Source organism: Prionailurus bengalensis, chromosome A2 (assembly GCF_016509475.1).
Source record: "Prionailurus bengalensis isolate Pbe53 chromosome A2, Fcat_Pben_1.1_paternal_pri, whole genome shotgun sequence".
Classification (NCBI taxonomy): Eukaryota; Metazoa; Chordata; class Mammalia; order Carnivora; family Felidae; genus Prionailurus; species Prionailurus bengalensis.
The window spans coordinates 126732300-126750997 of record NC_057348.1 but is presented as its reverse complement, the minus strand read 5'-3'; the positions used below and the strand labels follow the sequence as shown (position 1 = coordinate 126750997).

Here is an 18698-nt window from a genome sequence, read left to right as displayed (position 1 = left end):
CTTCGACTCCGGTCATGATCTCACCGTTCATGGGTTTGAGCCCCATGTCGGGCTCTGTGCTGACAGCTCAGAGCCTGGAGCCTGCTTCAGATTCTATTTCTCCCTCTCTGCCCCTCCCTGCTCATACTCTGTCTCAAAAATAAACATTAAAAAAATTTTTAAAAAAAAGACTTGTCAGGAGTGCAGCTTGACCTGACCGAGGGAAAAGAAAGGTAAGATCTAGAAGAGGAGTGTGACCCAGTGATTTGAATCCAACTCTACTTGGATCAGGACTAGTAGGAAGAAAGCAGAGGAATCCTAGACTCTAAATATACTCTAAGCATTAATAGTTAAGGTGATGCTACTTGTAAGATTTTACTTCATAAATATCTTCTCTGGATATAAAAGCAGTACTTTAATATTTGTATTGCTGGGGGAGGCACAATAGAGGAAGAGTTAATTGGGAAACAGAATGAGAAAATGAGAACAACAGACAATGATGGGCTTTGATTATGGCAGTTGGAATCCCAGCTCCACCACTTGCAAGCCTTGTGACCTGTGACCTTGGACAAGTCACCTAACCTTTCTAACTCTTTCTTTCTTTTTTCTCTTCCCCATCCATCTAACTCTATTTCTAATTTAAAGAAAAAAGAAATTGATAATATCTTCCTCATGTGCTTGTTGTAGCAACTAACAACAATGTAGACCTAGTGCCTGACATATGGCTGTGGCAGTGGTATGGCTGTTGTCTGGCAGTGGCTGTTGTTGGTACTGTCACATTGCTAGATGTTGTCCATCAGCAGGTGCTGGCTGTACACTTGCTGTGAGTCCCACTGGACTGGGGGGTCAGGATCCTGGTTTCTGTTGAAGGAGCAGTGCAAGAAGATCTGGGAGAGTGGGTGGAGAAGTTAATTTTCAAAGCAGCAGTCATAAGGAAGTGTCCTGAGCTCTTGTCAACTAATGCAGGAAGCCTGCTGGGTCAACTAAACTGCAGGTTTCAAATGCTCATTTAGGGCCACCTAAAGAAAACTCATGATGGAAGGTGTAATTTCTCCAAGATTTACCTTCCTTATATATAAAATGAGGATAACCATCATGCCTACCTACCAGGTTGTTGGGAGGGGAATACCAGTAGAGCTCCCGGTGCATTATATGCACCCAATAAATATTCTTTATTATTAATGACGTTCCTTCCCTCCCTCTTCACCTAAGCAAGTGTAGGGTTTGTTGGTCTCAGTTTTGTTTGGTTATCTCAGCTTCAGTAATCCCATAAAAACTTTAACTAGGGCATAAAGTACACACATAATCGCACTGGGTCCAAAAGATACTGTGATAATGTGATTAATAATGAGTACTTGGATGGCAGTAGTATTTTAGAGTGCTTCTGTGGACTTGTAAATTCCATTGGCTTCAGTGCTTGGGAAAGTGAGACTGACAGCTCATTGCCCAGGGCAACAAACACACAATCCACCTGTGTTTACATTCCAAGTTCTTTAAATAGCTTTGTGTCCCAGGTCAGAACTTCACTTTTGCCATTTTTCTGCCAGTAACACAGGCTGGGGGTTGGGGTGACATATGTTCTTGCTGCTGATTTCTCAGATGTGAACAGGCTTGACTAGGAGCTGGGGGGAAATCAAAGAACAACCCATGTTCCTGGAAATGATATGCTGGCACAACATTCTTTATCATCACCACCACCTTGCTCCATGTTGGTGACAACTTCTATCCTTTCAAAGCACTTGCCCATGAGTCATGTCATTTGATCTCTCTGAAACCGGTGGAGAAGGACAAGGAGATTTCATTTCCATTTTTTTAGTTAAGAAAATCAAGGCTCATGGGGTGCCTGGGTGGCTCAGTTGGGTAAGCCTCAGACACTTGATCTCAGCTCAGGTCATGACCTCACTCACGGTTGGTGAGATGGAGCCCTGAATTGGGCTCCACGCTGACGGCTCGGAAGCCTGCTTAGAACTCTCTTTCTCCCTCTCTCTCTGCCCCTCCCCTGCTTGCCGAGAGTTCTCTCTCTTTCTCTCTCAAAATAAATAAATAAACATTAAAAAGAAAAGAAAAGAAAATTGAGGCTCAGGAAGTGGCTTGCTCCTGATTGGCATGGGCTGGACTTAAACCCACATCTTCTTCTGCCCTCAGACCCAAACCTTTTCTACATGACTACAAGTTGCTGCTAGCCTGTGCCCTTACCTTGTCTGGAATAAAATAGCCTCTGTGTAGCTTTATATCTACCCTTATAGAGGTCTGGAATCCACTAAGATAGAGGAGCTTGGGACATAAGAGCTTGTGGCCTTGCCAGGGCAGAGTGTGTTTGCTTAGGTTTGATTAGGGTTCAATTGCTGGGCCTGCACCAGAGGATTCTCTCCAAGCAGAATCAACCACATGGCAGGCACAGGGCTTTCCACAAGTACAGAAGGTCTTTGCTGTAAGCCCTGTTCATGCCCTGCAGCCATTCCTCTCCCGGGCTTCTAGGGCTTGAAATTCTACCATTTGGAACCCTGAAGACTAATTGGCATTTAAAGAGATTCTGATTAAAATAGGAACTATTTCGCTATACATAACAGCTTATATTTTAAAAAAAACTTATGGTACTGTTTTTGGGGGGAATCACAAAATCTGGCTCTTTCTAGTGTCCTCATCCATAAGGCATGAACCATAAGAGGCATTGTATAGATCAAATGAGATGTATGTAAAAGGACTACAAAAATGTAAGCTTGACAGTTAGCAGGGAAGAAGGGAGTGGCTGCGGTACTGTTCTGGGAAGAAGGAGAGAAATAGGCACAGCTCGAGCTCGGAGCACTGGGTCTGATGTGCAGAAACCCTGCAACGGGGAGGCAGGAAGGCAGTCTGGCTGATTTCACGGTTTGGTCCAGGACTGGACCATTCACGGCCTTCAGAGCCATTTGGGTTGCTTTGACCTCCAGCCATCTGTGTCTGGAAATGTAAAACAAATGGTTAATGGCATCAGATGGTATATCATCTTAAATGTCCCCCTGCTTACTGCCATAAGAGGGAAAAGAGCCCCCTGGAGAAATAATCGAGGATGCTATTTTCAAAATTGCAATTAATTGTGTGCTTGGGAAAGCTCATCCTCTGCCAGTTATTCTGGTGAGAAAGGAGAAATTAAGAGTGATGGAGCTATGACTGAAGGCAGTTTGAATCATCTTTATAACGTCAAAAAGGCAGATACAGAGCCCATATTCAACACCAGGGATCCTGGAACAAAAGCTATAAGTTCATGTCTTAGGGTGGGTTCGGAGCTGACTTCCTTCAGTCAAAATATGTCCCTTGGGATAGGTCTGACCGTCTGACCCTCAGCTTCACAGTTGCCCATGGACACTATCATTAGGTTTCTTTTTCAAAATGCCTTACTTCCACCATGGCTTGAGCCAAACGTGCCTCCCATCATCTCTCTTTGGGACACCCACATGTGGCTGTGTTCTCTCATTTCACTCTGCAAACTTTCTCTTATTTCCCTTCTCTTTCTTCCAGCTAGTGAGACCTGCAACGACTTCCACCCAATGTTCTTCACCCATGACAGATCCTTTGAGGAGTTTTTCTGCATCTGTATCCAGCTCCTGAATAAGACATGGAAGGAAATGAGGGCAACTTCTGAAGACTTCAACAAGGTAAGGTGAATCTGAGGCAGAGGCAGCTTCCTTTGTCTCCCAAGGAGCCTCACCTTTGTACGGTTCCTTAACTGTGTGTGGAAGGCAGATCAGGAGAATGGGGACAACTGTGATTTTTAGGTTGCCTTGTAAATGAAAAAAGGAAGACATACCTGTATAGATGGGAAGCTTGTGTTGGCGATGTTCTCATCTCTCTAGGGATAAGCCTGGAGCAGTTTTGTTCCTTTTGACTAACTAAACTGGAGTCACCAGCAGAGACCCTTTCTTGAAAAATATTATCTAGAGTAACTTATTCCGGCATGAGTCCAGATGCCTTGTTATTGCAACACCCATTGGATGCCTCTCTCTCCCCTTGTGCAGTGGCTGTTGGAGAAAGAATGAGATCAGGAAGGCGGCTCTTTCTAGGTAACTTGGTTTCTTTGTGGATTATGGATGTGTTGAGATAATCTGCCCTTTGCTGTGTCAAAAAGAGTTTTTACTAAAATGCAAAATCTCTTTCAGGGAGTTTAGTAAATTTATATGGAACATTTTTTTAGTTTGCAGAAAGCATTTGATTCTTTGAACAGACGTCTTCTTTGGTTTTCTATAAGAGTGTAAATTTCCCATTTCTGTTTGTGAGTGAATGTTGGGTACCAAGAAGAGTGTTGACCAACTTAGAGAAGGCAGAAGTATCATGTAAACTTTTCACAATAAACAATATCTTTATCCTTAGATAAAGGCCTTGTTAACAGTAATCACATCGCTAATGATAACTGATGGTTGAGACAGGTGTATTCAGGACAGGTATATTGGGAGAGGTCTTCAGTACTTTTAATTTGCTACTGTTTATGGATCTGGGTTTGCTTGGCTCCATCACCCATACCTGCTGACCTGGTACTGGGCATGTAAGTGTTGTTGCTAAGAGTCGAAGGGTCTGACCTCACCATCATCCTATGGGGACTTCATAGCTTGTGCTTGGGGCATAATATAATGTCAGAATTCCAACTGTGCTTCATGTTCTTATTGGTCTTTACCTCCCTGTCACCTTTCCTCTGAACTCACAGCCCATCCTTCTTTACCACCATGTTTCTGGTTTGTGGCACCTGGAACTGATAGCAGTTGAAAACAAAGGAAACCCTGAAGAGGAAATGATACTCTTTGCTGAGCCTCAGTTATGTTCTAACCTGACTGTCCCCATCAGCATAATGATCTCACCTGCAGTTGTAGCAGACAAATGCCATTCTATCTTGGTCACCTTGGGCCATCTATTTGATCCATTGAAATAGGCCCCAGTGACATGGAGAGCCCTGATGCGTAAGCTACAACTGGAGCTGCCAAGGGTCTCAGCAGCGATGCACAGGCACAGGTATGATTGAAGAAGGGAGGTGAAGGAGAGAAACCCAGTAATTCTGTAGCCTCTTGAGTGTACTTCACTTGATTAGGAGGGACGTGGCAATTCAGGTACAAATCATCCTCTGGAAAGAGGAATGAAGGAGCAGGGAGACGTTCGTACAAATCAAGCCAAAAAAAAAAAAAAAGAGAGAGAGAGTTAAAAAGTCTCTGAAATGGCCAAGGCTACTCTGCCCCTGGATCAGAGCAACTCTTCATGTACTACAGTGTTTCTGAAAGCCATCTGGTCTTCAGCTTCTATGTTCATGGGCCACCTGTCCCTTCAGGAGAAGGGAATCCACTGGCTGGCCTGTGTTCTGGCATCAGGTGTCTGCTTGCTTGCTTTTTCTTTTTTTTTTAAGTTTATTTTTGAGAGGGGGACAGAGCAGGAGCAGAAGAGGGGCAAAGAGAGAGGGAGAAAGAGAATCCCAAACAGGCTCCATGCTGTCGGTGCAGAGCCCAACACAGGGCTCCATCTCAGGAACCATTAGATAATGACCTAAGCCAAAATCAAGAGTTGGACCCCGGCATCCTGTCTGTCTGCTTTCTGAGAGGATTTCATTCACTCTGCTTCTTCTGAATTACAGAAATTGGCATTTGTGTCAATGATAATGATGTATATATTATTGTTGTTGACATATGCACAGATGAGATATTTGGAAAATATTACCAAATTTCTGCAGAGGAATCACTCAAGACGGTTAGCACTTAGATGCTTAAATCCTACAGAACATGTAGTTTACAAAATGGAGCCCCAAGAATACATTGTTGGCAAAGGTGACCAGAAGCCTCTGTCTTTAGGAAGTGAGCATGGCTCTCAGGTCCCTGTGGTTCATTGTGGCCATGTGCTTGGGTCAGTGGTAATGATATCCTGCCTGTGCAGGGTGAGGTCCCTGACGTGTCAACTCTGCAACTTTTTATAGTTAACTTATATGGCTGTAAAAACTGTCTTCAGCAAGATGTCTTCAGCAGGTTTGGGGCATAGTGTTTCATCGTGGCCCTAGTGCCATCTTTTTGCATCATCTGCCGATCGTAGATGTTCAGTGTCACATATGTGCTGCCAAGTAGTGATGGCGGTTTATGGCTGCGAGTAGGCAGCTGGAAGCCTGAGAGCCAGAGGGTCTCATCCTATGCACACATATCCATTGGTCAAGAGTGAATACCAGTGATGGAAATGACCAGGGATCTAAATTTTCCATATTAAATGTTTTTGCTATGGTTGCTTTTTTCTTTTTAGTGTTACACACGCCTTAGTTTTGTAAACAGAAGAGTGTATCAGTTAATGTACTCTTTTGTCATGTGTGTACTAGTTTTCTATGGTTGCTGCAACAAATTGCTATGGACCTCATAGTTTAAACAATACAAATGTACTATCTTATGTATAGTTCCATAGGACAGAAGCCAGAAGTGGGATTCATGGGTTAAAATTAAGGAGTCAGCAGAGCTGTGTTCCTTTCTGGCTGCTCTGGGGGCGGGGAGGGGGGGGGAAATCCATCTAGTGTTTTCCATGTTCTAGAAGCCAACCTGCATTCCTTGGCTGGTTGCTCTTTTTATCTTCAAAGCCAGCCAACCACAGGTCCTATCCTTCCCACATCACACCTCATCACTCTGATCCCTCTTTGGCTTGGATCTTTCACTCTTATGGACCCCTGTGATTACATTGTACCACCTGGGTAATCCAGGATAATCTTCCCTATTTTAAGGTCAGCTGATTAGGAACTTCAGTTCCATCTGCAACCTGAATTCCCCTTTGCCATGTAAAGTAACATGTTCACAGATTCTAGGGATTGGAACATGGACATCAGTGTGGGGCAGGGGGATATTTTTCTGCCTACCATAATATATGTTTAATTTGTAGGTATATTAAATTTGTATCCATATTTATGCATATCAATTTAAAATATTGAAACATGGACGGATGAGCTTTTTGTTGTTGTTGTTCTATTAGCTGGTAGACCAGCATAATACCAGTCAGAGTTCTGCTAGTGGTTGCTCAAGTACAGATTTAACTATGTTCCTTTTCTTTTATGTCTCTGTTCTGCTTCTACCAGCCTTGTGAAAAAAGATGGGCTCTGTATGAGGGCCTCTAGGTCAGTGTCTTCCTGATTTTTTTCCTGCTGCTTGTCTATCAACCACTGCTCTACTTTGCCAAATAATAAGTTGGAAAAGAGAGAAGGGCTGAAATTTTAATCAATTCACTTTTCTTCTTGCTATTAATTTTGTAGCAGAAGCTATTGAATTTAGGAACACACATGGATTTGGGGTTATTGGTAGGTTTAATGCTTTCCTTGTTTCCAAAGATTCCCCAAATGCGAATTCCGAATATCTTAAAAGAGCCCTTCATGAGACACACTTTCTTTTGAACTTTCTTGGCCACCATCTCAGACTGTTGCCACTTTGAACAGAGGCATGGATGGCGGATTTGCTTGTCGACCTGTGACTCCCAGTTCTGTAAGGACTTAGCTATCTGCCTTCTTTAGCTCATTACTGGAGAAGCAGTATTCCTCAATCCAAAATTCTGATTTTACAAACAATACCGGATTCCAGCAGATGCAGGAATTTCTCCTACAACCCACCTTGCTTGGGAGACTAGTTTATAGATATCTCATGCTTAGTGGTTACTGCTTCTGCTGGAAGCAAATGTTTGGAAAAGCATCACTCTTCTTGCTGCTCCAGACTTGGGAAGCAGAAGATGGGATGTTTTTTATTTATATGAAAGAAGTAGAATTAGAGAGTGATTAAAATATTTATGGTTTGAAAAGTACTTTCTTTCAGTTTCCTAATATAGCAGTCCCTGCAGAATAATCCATTGATTCAGGCCATTGAGTTTGTATTCTGTTTTTGCCTTTTGTTACCAATATTTTAGAGCATGCATTGTTCATTTTTATGGGCATTAGAGAAGAGCTCAAAATGCAGCTGAATATCTCGGCACACAAGTGCCCCATAATCATTTCATTGAAGCCCTCATTTTTTTAAGCAGAGTAGGAAAGAAGACATAAGTGATTTGGGTAGTTCAGGTCTGGGAATCTTATTTAAAGCATTTGTTGCCGACCATGCCACTTTAAAAATTCTAACAAGAGTATAATACACTTCTAAATTGATATTTATGTGTAGCAGTGTTTTTCAGCCTTGCCTGAACATTAGAATCACCTGCAGGGCTTTTGAAACTTCTGTTATCCCAGTGCCCAATTGCACAACATAACAATTACATCTTTGGGGTGGGGCCAAAGCTCTCATGAAGATTTTTCATTAAGGTGGATTTGATCGCTAAAGGTGAATCACATCTGTGGAATGACCATTAGTGGATACATGTAACACAAATCACCAACTAGTACATATTGTATACATCGATGAAGTAGTATGCCCATTGGTTTGTAAGACCTGGTTGTGCTACTCAGGAGCTCTATGCCTGAAAATAAAAAGGCCAGGGGGTGGGAGGAGGCAGGAATACCAGTATCCCATTGCCCTCTCTTGTGGTGCTATGATACTAAATTGAAGTATTAAATGTAAAAATGCTTCAAGGAAGTAAAATGTCATATGCAGTTGTATTCTTTTGATATGTAATAAGATAAATCCTGTCTATGAGAAATGAACAAATTGTCCTTTTCAAAAGAAAATGGGTTTTTTTGGCCACTATGTTAAACAAACAAAGAAGGAAACAATGAGAAAAGTGAAGCTGTGTATGTGCCACAGATTGAGTTCTGAATGGAATGAATGGCATGAAGTTCATTTAACTTTGGCAGAAATAGGGTTTAAACTGAAAATCTCATGGATTTGGGCAGAAACAATTTCGGTCCCTTAGTTTTCCATGTGACAGGCTGTGAGCAGCAGGCTAAAACTCAGGTTTCACAAAGATCAGGTGTTTAATAGCTGGAGAGAGTTAAGGCCTCTCTAGCCATTACCTAGCAGCCCAGACCTCTCTGGGGATGTCTGCACCTTCTAGATACCATCCAAATATTTGTTCATGGCATTGGGGTTACTTTAGATGTTATCCAAATCAGCACTAAAAATGAGATCAAATGACTTTGCCATGCTTTCAAATTGCCAAAATGGAAGAAATTAATGATTTGAAAAATGCAGTCACTCTAGAGCAAAAGCACTATTTTAAAACTTTACCCAGCAGCATAATATGCAAAGCACATGCGATAGAGGTTAGGATCTCAGGCTTGCAGATGAGAAATCACCCCTTAAAATAGGAGAGGCTGTGCACAGAGAGAACCCAGGGCCTTCAGACAAAGCCGCAGCTGCCCCTGGCTAGGCTACGAGCTCCGTCTGAGTCAGTGGGAGAAAATCTCAATTAGGAAGGATTGGAGAGCACAACAGAGGAAACATCCTGGGAAGTCCTCTGGAAGATTATCCATGGAAAATAGCCACTAACTAGTCACATCTAATGGATTACGGTGTGGTGTAGAAAAGGGATTGTTTGAAAGCTTAAAGGCAGTGATGGCATGAATAAGAAAGGGAAGTATGTTCACTCCCCGAACTGTTTCCAGTTTACTGACTTTCTGTGCATGCTTTTCAGGGGGCAATTATATATTCAGGAGTCCCCTTCCTAGGCCAGCTCAACTTCATAGTGGTGCAGACAGCGCTCTTGTTGGTTAGCTAAGCTGGCCTAGGGAATGAAAGGTGGTCTGTAACTCTCGCCATGAATAAACATGAATCCCCTCATTTGCATGAGGCAGGTGACTGTAAAATATCTTGGAGCAAGTTGTGAAAGGAGGCTTTGTGCATCCGTGCCCAGGGGAAGCTGGGGAGGACTCGGAGTTGTTTATCTTCATTAGAATTCTATCTAGGGCTGCTGTTATTGATCTGAACCAGGCCTGGGCTAGCTAATAAAGTAGGTGTATGTTTTAATTGAAACATGAATATTTAAGTAGAGGAGAATTCTTTTAAAGGGCCCTGATGTACAAGGAGGCTATCCATTTTTCAGCTGTCTAGGCCATTTACAAGTATTTATTCAAAAAGCTTCTCGTGTTTCACAAAGGTCTTTAAGGTTTGACACAAAGGAAATCGTACTTCCTGTAGAAGCAAATGCATTATATGAATAGATTTATTTTTTCCTTTGAGGCTTCCTGGTGGGTAGGTAGCAAAAGGTTTTGAGAGTGTGTGTGTGTGTGTGTGTGTGTGTGTGTGTGCGCGCACTTAAATGAATGCTTTTAAGTTATTCACTTAAGGTAGTGTTACTCTTTTTTATGGAATTTGCCACTTCCATTTGGACAGTAATCAAGATATGTCTTCTACTGTCCTCATCAATATGAACTGTGCTGTCTAGAGGCAGCAGGAAGACTGAGAAAGAGACCAAGTAAGATTTTTTTGCTCCTCCAAGAACCAAATTTCTCCCTCTGGGGGCACGATTCCCTGACCCATTGAGAATGCAAGGTTGGAGAGGAGAGAACCAAGGCTGAATGCAGCTGGAGTATCTGGTGGCAATCCTGGCCAAGTGGCTCCCCACTGGCAGTGTGTTCTTGAGAATGTCCTTTAGGCCTAGATTCCTTCTCATCTTTAAACTGGCAGTAGCAAAAATAACAATAATGACAATAGTAATAATAACAATGATATTTCCCCAAATCACAGTGAAGATGAGGCCCTTAAAGCTTGGCTTTGTAAATTGGCCCATACAAATGGGACCATGTGCTGGTCTCAACAGTCATAACCTAAATTGACAGTCATTTGCACTTGGTTGTGTACTATAGTTGGCCTGCTTTGATTTTCCAAGGTAGTTTGTTCAAATACCTATAAATACAGATTTTTCCATACCTCTGTGTGAAAATCCATTGAACTTTGGTTTGGCTGCAAAAGGAGATGTTGACTGCAATGAGGACAGATTCCTGAGCAAGGAGGAAGTCCTCTCTGTGTGTTTCTGATCACAAGGGATGCCCCTCCCCAGCCTGCCCACAGATACCCTGCAAGTGACTGAGGAGCTTAGCCAAATCTCAGAGGCACAGCACACTTGTCATTCTCTCCCCAGCCAGCTGCATAGCCTTGTGCAAGGGATTCAGCCCTGTGAGCTCCAGATTGCTCATCTGTGAGATGAGAATGGGAAATCACTGCCCCTAGGCGGGCTCTGAGCTCTCTGGACCACATCGGGCAGATAAACTACTTGGCTCAGTCTGGCCTGAAGCAACCACTAGGTGACACGTGTTTCTAGATGCCTCTGAAAAGGAAAAGGATAGTTATGGCAACACTAATAGCAGACATTTCCAGAAAAAAAAAAAAAACAAGCTTTTCCTGTGGATTTAGTGATTAAGGTAATAGAATACCCATCCCACCATATTGTCCTCGTGGTCCCAGCTGCACAGGGTCTGTATGACTTTTATGAGAAATGTGAGAGTGTTCATAAAGTGGTCCATTTCTAGGGATTGTCCCAGGTCGTGCCATTAATAGCCCAGGGTATCTCCTTCTGAAGGGGTTATATCCTGAGTCATCCAGAAAGAGTTAGATTTTGTTGACTTTGTTTATGTAATTTCCCTAAGAAATGGTTAAACTGTTTAAAATTTGTTCAAGAATCAACTGTTAGGTTTAGTTGGCTGAAACATTGCTAATGTGTTTTTTCTTTCTTGATGTTCTCTTTCTTAACGTTAACTGGAGCATTTATAAAAATGATAATTACCATGATTGAGTCTGTGAGTAATTTTGGATAAGCCTGACAATAGTAAATCTACATCTTAGAGGTTCCTTTAGGTACAAGGTCTAGCTTTGAGTTCTCCTAGTTTCCAGTCTTCCTGGAGTCAGTGTCTCTTTATAGGTATAACATGTGCTAAACTGACACTTGCTAATTAGGAGACAAAAAAATTTATAGGTTCTTCCACTGGACAGCAGTAAGATACATGAGTCCCTTGGTTCATCTGCAGATCATCTCTGAACATGAAAATAATAGTGACTCTAAGTTAACTGCTCTACGTAACTCTGCTCAACGACTTCTGAAACTTCTCTCCCTTTTGTTAACTACACTTTGGGGTGCTGAATGAATTGTTAACTGGTTCCTATGACCTGGATTCCATATTCCATTGTGGATTGTGTTAGGGATTTGATAATGACACAGAAATCATTTTATTAGTATATGTCCAATTAAAAAGAAGTTACCTACATTTTAAGTAAGGCATAATGAGATTTAGGCATTTTAAATTAAAGGGCAGGTAGGAATCAGAGTTGGACAGCTAAGAAGAGTACTATTAGATGCAAATCTCTCATGAAATATGAGTCCTCCTTGATTTAAAAGAAAATATTTATCTTGTAATTGCAAAGAAGGTGAGTGTTTATATGTAATATGGGAGTTGAGAACACAGTTCTACAAAGGGATGTGTTTCCTAAGGTAGAACAGAAGATCGTAAAGGTACTGTCATTTACATGCTCTTTTTGCCAACTCACGGTGCCAGAGGTTAGGAAGAGGCAAGGGATGGAAGGCAAAGAGATGCCCTAGATAAGATGAGACAGGGAGTCAGAACAAGAGAGTGGTGTCAGAAGCCGTTTGTTAAGACTCCAGTATAAGAGCCGGGAGAAGTTGAAGATCCCAAGTGAAATTTCTAAGTATCTCCTGCAGAAATGCCAGATCTAAGGGGTCAGAAGTTTTAAAATAGAGTTAATTATTTAAATGTGTACAATTCGCCTGCTGATTTAAATTGCTTATATGTCTATGCAGGGTTTTCAAAACCATGCTTTTATATCTGAGCAGCAGTGAATGATGGGTCAAGCAGTCCACTTTTATTTTACCAAATAGAAACTAAAACCCTCACCTGCTGATTCAACGCCAGATGCTAGCTGCTCTCTCCATGTCCAGCATAGAGCTAAGCCACCAGGTCAAACAGGTCAAAAGCAGGAACAAAGGGGGAGAGGAACAAACAGGTCAAAAGCAGGAACAAAGGAAGAGGGTACCAAAGCAAGACTAAATTTGTTATAGGAAGAAAAGTAAACATGAATACTTGAATCAGAGAGATGAGAACTCTAAACTGCTAGTTTCTTCTTCTCCTCTCCTTACCTTTCCCCTTCCTTTTATTATTTCTGTGTTTTCCACACAGTTCTGTTGAAATTAAAAATAATAGTAGGTGCTCAGTGAAACTATGTGGGAAGAAGTCATTTAGATAGGTAGTTAAGTCAGATATTGTTCCCGCACTAGGTGTACATCTTCCTTGGGGAAGTTCTCAAGCCAGCCGCTGTCACTTGTGCCAACGACATACTCAGATGACCCTCAAGTGATCCCCTTGCTTTTGCCCTAATAATATACCATTACCTTAGAACTTAACCACCGTGAACTGCAGTTGTCTATTTAATAGTCTTCTTGAGAGCAGTTCCTTGCTTTTTCTGTATTCTCAGGATCTACTCAGTGCCTCGGATGTAGACAGTATTCAGTGTTACTATCTCACAACCATCATACACATAGCATGGCCACATTAGTGTTCCATATCTTGGTAAATAGTGTCACTATTTCACCTACACTTCAAATGCTGTGTATTCTTTCAACAAATACTACTTTGTGTCCACAACACAGAAGGCATGGTGCTAGGCACTGGGAATACAGAGGTGAACTAGATAGGTGGTTTCTGACTTCCTGGAGCTGGCAATCTAATGAGTTTCTATTTGGAAGTTTATGGACAAGTTCCTCTTTGTGAAGCCAATTGGTGGCCAAAGCCGCTACAATAACTAAGGTCCTCTGCCTTCTCATCATTGCCTTAGCTCAGATATTCCTCTTTTCTCCAAATCTGATAGATGGGATGTCTGCTTGCAGTCCTTTACTGATCCATAGGGGTGATATATATCTATACATCCTTGCCACAGTCTGATGGGGAGTGAATCGCATTTCCCCTACCCTTTAACTTTTCACATTGGCCAGTGAAATGATCACAAATATGAAGCAAGCAGAGGCCTGAATATTGCATGTGTGGTTGGCATGGGCTCTTGCACTTCTGCCTTCATCATGATATGAAGTATACTCCCTGGGCAGCCACTCCTCCTTCAGTGTAGGTCTCAGAATGAGGCATATGAGTACAGTTTCCCCAATCATCCCATAGAATTACAGCTTAAAACTATAACCTTGGCTGATCTATAGACCTGTGAGTATGAGAAGAAATTCTTAGCTATTGGTATTATTTGTTACACATACTGTGGCAGTAGCTGACTGAGACACCAGCTATTGCAGTAACTTATCTTCCAGCTTTGAAACCTTCCTACTTTCTAAATGTCCTCCAACATGGATCTGACTATATCATTCTTGCTTTTAATCCATCATGGCTGTCCATTACCTGCCTCATAAATTTTCATGGCCTTAGCAAGATGTTTAGATATCTCTTTAATTAACCTAATGTACTTTTCTTGCTTTGTCCTCATATCTTCACGTTGCACCTGCTCTAAGCTCTGTAATATTCTGAACTGCCCACAGTTCCTTGTGTATGCCATGGTACTTTCATATTGCAGATATGTACTCACCCTCATTCCTTCTGCCACCCTTCCCTCATCTGCTTGTTGAAATTCTGTTTTAGGAATTTACACATTGCCACCTCAGGGATACCACCTTGGATGATTACCATCTCCTTTTCATTCAGAATGAAATTCTGTCACTCTGCCCCCATGACATGGAAGCGTGAACTTCTTTTGGAAAATATCTTCCAGCTATATAGTAGTAGTTATTTAGTTACAAACTTACCTTTCTAAATTAAGTCAATATAGCATTGAGAGCAATAACTATAACTTTAAATCCTAATATTCTCCAGGTATTTTTGAAATAGTATCTGCCCAATTACTTTGGGTTGAATGTTGAATGAATAAGTGGCCAGAAATGTTTAATTCACACATTATTTAAAACAGTCCACCTAGCCAATAAGATGAATTAATTTACACTGTTTTAATATGGAATGGTCACTCTTGTTCAATTCCTGGAGACCATAGGTACTAAGTATTCTGCAGTTCTACCAAGTAAAGAATTTTCTTACCCCAAATGCCAGTAGGCCTTCCTGAGAAACATTTCTAGATCCTTCAGTCAGATCCTCTTCTTCAGATGCCAATACTTGGAGGGATTATAAAATTATTTTGCCATTTCATTATTTTTTAAAATGTTTTATTTATTTATTTTTGAGCAAACAGGGGAGGGGCAGAAAGAGAGGGAGACAGGAGACAAAGAATCCCAAGCAGGCTCCGCACTGTCAGTGCAGAATCTGACACAGAGCTCGAACCCACGAACCAGGAGATCATGACCTGAGCCAAAATCAAGAGTCAGATGCTTAAGCAACTGAGCCACCCAAGCAACCTGCCATTCCTTTCTTAACAAAAGTGGTAGTAATTATTTTTCCACCTATGTAGCTTTATATAAGGTGAATGAGAGCCTCAAAGACATTGAACAGTCACAAAATAAACTGAATTTCTTTTTTCCAAGGAGAGTGGTTAGAGCCCCTAGTTAAAAAAAGAAATCCCTCTGTTTAATTTTTTCCCTTGATCTTAAACCACATACGGTGGCCGTTTGGGGAGTACTCTGTTTCCCACTAGTCTTATTTCCAGGCCAGTAGGGAAAATAACGTCAATAATGGTGCTCATCCTTTCACAGGATGGCTGCTGAGAGACCTTCAGTGCAGAAGACAAACGTGCCTGCTGGCAGGTCCACCCATTTAGGTGACTGCATACCCGGCAGACATGTACCTGTGTAGCAGTCATGTTAAATAGTAAATGTGAGCTCCCCGTGTCATTCACAAAAAATTGTCTTTTGTATTTTACCTTTATCTCCCAAAGTTCTCTTAAATTAGTAAAAAAAAAAATTACATTTCCCAAGAGTGTCGTAAGAGTAGGAAGATTTGGTTCTTGCCACAGTGATTATGTGTTTTAGGTGCTGGAGGCAGTCAGCTCCCGAGAGCGTTTCTGGTCCCAATTTCCTTATTTCTCTTTCACATTTCCGTTTGCGTGGCTTGGCTGGATCTGAGGTGTGTGGCATATGGCTTTTTGCTGCTTGAGCTGCCACAGAAGTGAATGTCACTGGCATATAATGCCAGATTTCCATTTTGTGAATCACAGAGCCATGAGATTCTGTCCGAAAGCTCCCAGGCCACTAGGAGTCCTTCAAGCAGAAGTAGAAAAGGGTAAGACCCATGCCTCAGAGATACTGTTCCTATTACAATGTGTCGATCATGATAAAAAGTGCATATAAAATGGAGATGCTCTTGCTCTCGAGTGTGTTGGAAAAAGCTGCTTGGCTTGTTGACTTCTTTTATTGTGGTCAGGGGAATGGGCGATCCTGGCTTTTTGCTTCCAAGCCTTAACTAAGCACACACTGGTCAGTCAGGGATGTAGAGTTGGTTTTGAATTTTTTCAGATAGATAAGAATTCACTTGTGCACATACCAGAAAAATAAGACTGTGAGTAGAAGATATCAGTGGTTTTTGGATGCAGTTTACCAGCATTTTGTATTCATTGAATTTTCAAGTTGCAAAACGCTTTAGGACAGAGTTGGATGATAATGAGGAACCGAAGCTGCCACAGACACAGCCTGAGCCTCGGCTCCCCACCTTCACCCCTCACTCCACATCCCTCCCTACCCCCTCCCTCCCCAACTGCCTCCTGTGCCTGAGGAATCAAGAGAAGGACTTGGAAATTCACAAAGAAGAATAAGTTCAATCAATAAGTTCAGTACACTCAGTCAATAGATTCAGTAAGTCAGGAGCATTGACCCTGGACTCAAGGACTGGGCTTCAGACCCGAGCTCCATTATTTCCTTGCTGGGTGACCTTGGGCACATTAATATCCTTACCCCCTTTTTTCAGCCTTTTCATCTGTGAAATATGGAATTTAATATATGCTGTTGTGAGGGTTAAATGAGCCAGTATTAGGATGATAATATGAAATGGACAATACTTGATCCATTTCTGAATTGGAAAATTAAATATTCTTTATGGTTCATCTTAGTATATATAAGCACTTGGGCCATTTCCACGAAGAAAAGTACAAGAAGGATGGCATAATGCTCCAGACGAGCTGTGGGGAGGCGTGGATTCTGTTCCAGCTCTGCCTCGAGCTGACCACACAACCCTGGGCTCTTGTCCCTCATCTGCCCTCACCACACCCCCCCTTTTTTTTTCCTGGACGAAGATGTTCCTGGAAGCCACTGAGGTGGAGGCCTTTGAATTCCTCCTTTGAATTTTCTCTCTTCTCATCTTCTCTGGGCTACCACTTGATCAATTAATACAGTCTGGTCCTTATATCATCAATCTTGTCCTCTTGATGCTGTCTTCTTACCAGCGTATAAATGTACTCACATCTCCTGCATTTGAAAAAACAAATAACACCTTCTTGATCTTCCATCCAGCCCTCACTCCAAGCCGTATTTCCTCACATACTTGCCTCAGTTTGCCATCTCTTGTTTTCACGTCTCAGTAATTTACTCATCCACTGCAACCTGTCTTCTGCCCTCCTAAAAATATAACTAAAGCAGAAGAAGAGCGATAAGACTCTAAAAGGCACTAATTTATACTGTCAATACTTGAAAACCTCTTTAGCCACAAAAGCCATTGGTTTTGACGAAGTCAAGAATGGCCTCTGGTGGACATTTTAAAATCTGTCTTGTTTGCCTTCTTTGCAGCCCTTGATTCTCTCCTTCTTAAACAACATCTTCCTGTGGCTTTGCAAATAAACACAACACACACACACACACACACACACACACACACACAAAATAGATACATGATATGCTATCTATATTAAAGGAAGAAATAAGATAATAATCATAGTTCCAGTTACAGTGATATTTTTAGAAAAAAAATTAAAAGGTAACTAAAATATATAACTAAGCTCAAGAAAAGAAACCTGCCTCTAAAATGCACTAATACATATTTTGAATATTCAAAAACCTCTTCAGCCACAAAAGACATGATTTCTAAGAGACAAGTGGAGATTGAGAGGAATTGTTGAGTTGTTCTAATTTAAGACTGGAAAGAAGTCACATTGTTATGACTCCCTGCTCTGATGAGAAAGATAGACATCAAAAAATTTGTAAAAATAAATCTTTTATCCCTTACATTTTTATGCTTATTGGCATCCTCCTTTCCTCCCCCTCAATTTTGTCTCTTCAACCTAAAAAGCTACCCAAATCTCTCCTATCCATAAAAATTTTTTTTCACCCCCGTTCCTCTTTCAAGTTCTTACCCAATCTCTTTCCTTCCCTGCACTGCCAAATTTTCCAAGAGAGAATGCCGTCTCCACTTGCCTGCCTCCTCCACTCACTGTGGTCTGATGCTCACCCACGCCCACCCACTAAAACTGCTTTATTTAGGTCAGCAGTTACCTCCCGAGTGTCAGGTCTCTTCCCAGTGCTCATCCTGCTCCGTCTCCCTGAAGCACTGTGTGCCCTGCCTGTGCTTCCTAGAATCCGGTCTATTCCCTGACTCCTGAGGCACCACTGCCACTTCTCACTGACCCTTCAACTTGCCCATTTCTCAAGTCCTTCTCATTTCTCTCCCACCTCCTCCCCTCCACCCACAGTGTCTCATCTTCAACCATCCTTCAACTCCAGGAGATGCATGGCATCTCACCTCATCTCTTAGACGTGGAACTCTGAGTGATTCCTGGCTTCCTATCCTCTCCTGCCAGGTCCCCACATCCTGTGGATCCAACCGTGTGTAAGAAGGAGCCATCTGGCTTTTACTGTTATGGCCCTGTTTCCTGACACCGTCATCTCTTACATGGACTCTGTCTGTCCTTTTATTGTTTTCCCTGAATCCGGACTCAGCCCATGTGTAAGTTCTC

The 18698-nt window shown here is 41.9% G+C and overlaps 1 protein-coding gene across 7 annotated transcripts in view; it reads left to right on the top strand.

The window, feature by feature from the left end:
* ELMO1 (engulfment and cell motility 1) overlaps positions 1 to 18698 on the top strand; it is a 536725-nt gene that overhangs the window by 368190 nt on the left and 149837 nt on the right. For all 7 annotated transcript variants that reach the window (XR_006298577.1, XM_043589269.1, XM_043589266.1 and 4 more), the window contains one exon: positions 3478 to 3614. Coding sequence is in view for 6 of the 7 variants with exons in the window: in XM_043589269.1 (XP_043445204.1) it covers positions 3478 to 3614 (137 nt within the window). In the remaining variant the exon portion in view is untranslated. The remainder of the gene's footprint in view (positions 1 to 3477; positions 3615 to 18698) is intronic.